Source organism: Crocuta crocuta, unplaced genomic scaffold, assembly GCF_008692635.1.
Source record: "Crocuta crocuta isolate KB4526 unplaced genomic scaffold, BGI_CrCroc_1.0 scaffold26, whole genome shotgun sequence".
Lineage (NCBI taxonomy): Eukaryota > Metazoa > Chordata > Mammalia > Carnivora > Hyaenidae > Crocuta > Crocuta crocuta.
The window spans coordinates 1,163,066-1,169,065 of record NW_027532249.1 but is presented as its reverse complement, the minus strand read 5'-3'; the positions used below and the strand labels follow the sequence as shown (position 1 = coordinate 1,169,065).

At 36.2% G+C, this 6,000-nt stretch overlaps 1 protein-coding gene across 1 annotated transcript in view; it reads right to left on the bottom strand.

Moving 5' to 3' along the window:
• Positions 1–2,533: 2,533 nt before the first annotated feature.
• The window catches only part of CEP76 (centrosomal protein 76), a 36,285-nt gene continuing 32,818 nt past the window's right edge, over positions 2,534–6,000 (bottom strand). The window contains exon 13 of the mRNA XM_077778131.1: positions 2,534–2,718. Coding sequence (XP_077634257.1) covers positions 2,702–2,718 — 17 coding nt within the window. The 3' untranslated portion in view covers positions 2,534–2,701. The remainder of the gene's footprint in view (positions 2,719–6,000) is intronic.

Sequence of the window (6,000 nt, the reverse complement as noted above, 5' to 3'; positions counted from 1 at the left end):
AGGGGGTCTGCACCGCTGGGGGCTCAGGTGGGCGCTCCGCCGCCGCGCTGATCGCTCCGAGCGCAGCCGTCCCCCGCCAGGCGGGGAGGCCGCTGGCGCTGGATCCCCCAGGAATTGGCTCGCCGGAAGTCTAGTTAGGAACCCGAATCCACCCTGGAGCGAATTCCTAATAAAGATCTGTTGAACTGCTCCGGCATCGGTTCCCGGGCCGGCTCCCCTGCCCCCATCCGCCGCAGGACCTCCCTGCAGGGCGCCGACCTCGCGCCTCCTTCAAGCCTCCACGCGGTTTCTCTTGACCAGCCGACTTCGTATTGCGCCCGGCCTCGCGCCTTCATCATGCCCCGGACCCGCTTTTGCTATTTCTGGAGTAGCTGTCGCCATCAGTATACCGTATAATCTATTTAGATGTATTGTATTGAATAGGCCCTCCCATCTTCATTGTAAGCCCCATGAGGACGGAAGCCTTTTATGGGTTTTGCTCACTGACTTCCCCCAAGCGCGTAGATCAGGGCCTGGGATATAAACATGTTGCAAATAATTTTGTTGACATTAATTTCGGCGTCCTTCCGGATTCATTTTGTAACGTTTCTAAAACTCACTAAAATAAGGTCTCCAATGATCACACTCATCATTGTCCAATTAACCCAGTAGCGATGTGGAATTGGTATCGCAGTGGCAAAATTGAACTGAGGGCAATTAGCCATAGAATGAAAGAAAGAAATACTGTATTCCCGAGGGCCTAGCTGAATTCATTAGGTTATGCAATAAAACATAATTCTTAGATAAAACAATCACTCTTTGGAAAATAAGTTTACTTGGTAACATTCCGCTCTGAGGCTAGTCCTGTGTGAGAATTTGACAGTTGAAAATATCAACCAAGTAAGAAATTTGTAGTAACTACGAGTAAAGCTTTTAAGGCAGTTTTGTGTGTAATATTAGATCTCACACTCTAAACAACGGCATCTTGCAGTAGAAATTACAGAGGTCTATTATTCATGGTTAAGGTACTATACAGCAGTAGTGGGGAGGAGAAAATCAAAAGGATATTTTTTAAAAGAGTAAGGAATTTAAAAGAGAGGGGAGAAAAAAAGTTTCTCCCTAGTCATCCCATTATAATTTCACTATAAGGGATAAAAAAAACACCCCCTTAAGTAACATCACTTAATTATAGGTTCATAATCCCATTTGCAAAAGTGTGCTATGTGTGCCAATGCCCTGAGAAGGTCTAATTCTTTATATGATACAGATATGGAACTAAAACCTCTTGATTTAAAAGTGGGAAAGCATTCACAAAATTTGGCATTTAAAAACTTTAGATCGTGTGTGAAGTTTGAAAATACAGAGGGCTTTAAAACAGTTCCAACATTGCAGAAAACAGCTAAATGGTCTACCTTTATGGACAACATCACCATCTCCTGGCGGTATATGATATTTGCTGTCCTGTTTCACTTTGATAGCTATAGCCAAGATCAATTATATTTTTGTCCTTATCTTTACTCCCCCCACAAAAGACAAGTTAAGCAAATTAATCAACTGATAAATCCACGAGCCAGTCACTTGCTACTCCTGGCATAGAGCAATAAACAAATCTCCAAGTAAAGGTTAATAGTGAAAGGAAGAAGGGAATGGAAGAAAAAAATCCACATTTTACCTCAAATGTTAACATTAAAAGATGTATTCTTTAAAATGACTCCACAACATGATTTTTTTCCTTTTCTAAGTGATAATTTTTAAACATACTAATACATTTTCCTAAGAAAAACATGGCATTGACTCACAGGAACATTATATAAGAAGGTGTTTGGGGGGTTTTTTTGTTTTGTTTTTATTTCCAGATACAAAATCATGACTGATATACTGTATAACTTTCTGGCCATTGTGAGTTTATACTGAATTAAGTTGAGGCAAGATGACAAGTAGAATATTGTTTGATGTATGCACGAAAGAATAAAAGATAAACCTCCAAAATCCTAGCTATCTGTGGAAACTAATTTGACAATAAATTATTTAAAAAAAAAAATCCTAGCTATCTTCTATTATAAATCTCCTTACATAACCTGAATGCTCGACACATTTTTATATAAACAGTATAATTCTGCTTTTTATATGATTTTCAGAACGTTTTGAAATTTTGATAAGCCCCTCATCCATCATCACAACACTCTGAGAAGGTGACAGCTGACAACTCAATGACTATCAGAGGTCCATATATTCTCAGGGCTCAAGCAGTACTGTGGAATGATTTGGCACCTTCCCATTTTCTCATTTTCAATTCATATTCAAAGATTCAAATACCTTCTTGTACAGTATATTTTGTTCCAATTTCTGTCACTGATTTTATTTTTTTATTCTTGGCTTCACCACTTTAAAAAAATTGCTCTTTGTATTTAAAACATCTGAACAACTCAAATCAACATGTAAATTTCTCTTTCAAGGTGCTGTGAGATCTGTGAAAAATAGTGGCATGTGTTACTCTAAGATTTTAGTTTTCATTGATTTTGTTGCTGCATTTATTAAAAATGGAATCCTTGAAATTTTTAATCTTTTTACTTATCATTTTTGCAGAATAAATGTACTTCATGCTTCACACTCTGGACATGCTGGCTGAGCTGCTCTGAGTCTTTCAGGGAGCATGGCCTTCAGGGAGCACAATCTGCTTGTGCAGCCCAAGCTTAATCCAGTTACTCCCAGGCAATTGCTCCTAAGAGGCACATTCACCTAGAAAAGTGCACCAAAAAGGAAAAAATAGAACAGCATATTTTTTTTCAGTGGTTACAACCTAAATTTTAATTGCCCACAATTATACTACAATTTTAAAAGTGAATATTTTATAATTTCAAAGTGCTTTCTTCAGTTATACAACTTGAAGGTCAGAAACTATTATTCTTATCCTACAGAAGACAAAATAAAGGACTAATAAATGAAAGAGGTGGGACTGGAATCCAGGCCTCCTGACCAGCTCAGCTCTTTCTGCTACTTACAATGTCTCTCTACATTGGCACAGAGCAAGAAAAAAGTCCTCACACTTCATTCTTCACTCCACCAAACATGAGTAGTGCAAAAAAGCAGATGCTTTAAACTTAAACATACCACTATGATCAACTGAACTTTTGGTATTTCAAACATTTTCAAAGAATAATGTGATGATACCCCGTCTCCCTCCATTTGTCCTGGCATTGGGTTTCACCATAGTGGTCATCTCCTGATAGTAATTATTTTCAAGGTGACCTATAATATCTCCATCCCCATCAAAGAATTGCAAATTATCACTCCTCCAAGGAGGTTAATTCCATCAACAATCCTAAAGTGCAGTTTGAAACGCACCTCTTCTAATTTTGGTAATCAAACTGAATATCAGCCTAAAATCTTTAAAATTAATCATGAAAACTAGCATGTGACCTTCTTATACAGAGAACCAGTATATAGAACAGATAAAAACACAACACAATTGGTTTCCTCTGGTCTATACTTGTAAAAGAATTAACTTTTTTTCCCCTATGCCAAAGATACATGTTTATTGAGAAACGTTTAGAAAATACCCATGAATAAATTGTATCCTAAACCAGTGTTTTCCACAACATATTCATTCCGTAGAATCTAATATATTAAAAAATGTACCAATCCTACTTTGATGAGATCAAGTTACATACTCACTGATAAAAACTGGGGAAAAGTAGAGGAATGAGGTAAAATATTTCAACAGTAGCATATTGATATGTTCATGAAGGATTTGGGGAAATACTAGGTCAAACAATAGTCATGTTTCACCTTATTAATGTGATTCTCCTTTGAAACAATTACTTTTAAACCAAGAAGAAGAGATGGCCTTTTGATTCTGAATATAAATAGAATCATTAGCTTCAATTAGTAAAGAAGATTTGATTTGGAAAAGACCTTGTAGATCTAAATTTTACAACAACCCATTATTTTACTTATAAAAATTTGAGTCTGCAGAGTTAAGTGACTTACCCCCTCCCCCAAATTACTGACAGTTACCAAAAGTAATTCAAATATATTTCCTTTAACATAAGCTTTCCAGATCCTGTTTTTTAGCCACATTACCTTACTTCTCATCAGATTTCAAGTTAGGATAAGCAGTAGCTTATTTCTTAATTCCAATGGAAAATTGAAAAGTATACAAGGCACAAAAATATCTTTACTTGATAGCAAAATTTTGATGTTTGACAATAATTGCTTGAAAATGTAGAATTCTCAATAAAACTTTTAAGAAACCAGAGTTTTAGGTTGTGTAAGTTAAAGAGAAAGAATCCATTTTCAGACTGAAATCATACTTTGTTGTTTTTTTTACTGTGAAAATGAAGTCAGACTGATGAGATTAAAGCTAGAATATTTTTTCAAACCTCCATATTTAATGCTTGCTGAACTTTATACAAAAAAAAAAAAGTCCCTTTCTTGTTGTTGAAAAGATGGTCTTTTTTTCCTAATGGGCAGATATATAATGTGCAGTACTAGGGAACTGCTCTTGACCCCAGTATATTCTACTGTGATTCTGTGAAAAGTTTACTTCTCTTCCAAGGTTAATATGTAACTAACACAAAATATGGCTTACTTTTAATTCAATTAAATAAGCAATGAATTAAGCCTTGCTTTGGTAATTTTTGTGGATGGGTATAGGTAGGGAAGTACTCCTTATTTATTTTAGCAGTGCTTTTTCCTCAGGTTTTCCCCCAAACTATTTTCTTAACCTGAATTCCTGTGTCCTCTGATCCTTTCTCAATAGTCATTAATGGAGTACAATGTCTTTCTTTCATTTGCTATGCATGTTCATTACTCGTGGGAACTGGAAGGGTTAACTTGGCTCCTACTTTTTGCCTAGTAATCATAATCCTTTCTAAAAGATGTTAGCAAAGATCATTGACATTAAAATTTATAAGGACATGACTCCTATATCTCAACCTAAAACTATGACAATATTTTAAACAAACTTCCTAACACTTTAGTAACTATCATTTTTCAACTGCAATATTGTCATAATGCCATTGACATTTTTAGTTTTAACTAAATTATATAGTATTCATTTGTTTCTTTGTAGCAGAAGCAATTTTTTTTTTTTATGCTGTAGCATTATAAATACTGGGCCAACATTCCTCAGCTAAAATACAGCACTAAAGCAAGCACCAAGATAATTTAGGCCAACTGTTCACAACTTTTAATCTGATCTAACACATAAGATAGAGGACATTCATTTATACCACATTCCTACAAACATACCCAGGGATATTTCAAATTCTCAGCCACCTAGCTATATATCTCCACTTATTTCTCTCCCGCTCAGGAAAGCTTGTCATTATGCAAGAGTGAACATAACATATGGCATAGTGTTAACACCTTGAATTTCTCTTGTAAAGTACATTAACACATTAATACTTAAAATGCATTCAAAGCACCTAAAAATGTGCAAAATAACTAAGAAGAGTTTATGAAGTAACAGATAGAAGTCTATTAAAAGATCACAAGAAATTATTTAATGCGAATCCATAAGTATCCTGCCATTTTTACCTGTGCAGTTCGCAACACAAAAAGTAGCATTTTTCAGCGGCTGACCAAATGACTAGAACCTCTCTTACATATATTCGGGAAAAATATACTATATAAAGACATATTTCTACTTTCTTTCTTTTTTTTTTTTTACAAATAGTTTATTGCCAAATTAGTTTCCACATAACACCCAGTGCTCATCCCCACAAGTGCCCTCCTCCATGCCCATCCCCCCTCCCCCCTCCATCCATCAGTCCTCAGTTTTTGTCAGCATTCAAGAGTCTCTCATGGTTTGCCTCTCTCCCTTTCCCCCACCATTTCCCCCCTTCTTCTCCCCCTTGTTCCTCCGTTAAGTTCCTCCTAATCCTCCTATACGTGCAAACATATGATATTTGTCCTTCTCTGCCTGACTTATTTCACTCAGCATAACACCCTCAAGGTCCATCCATGTTGCTACACATGGCCAGATTTCATTGTTTCTCATTGCCATGTAGTATTCCA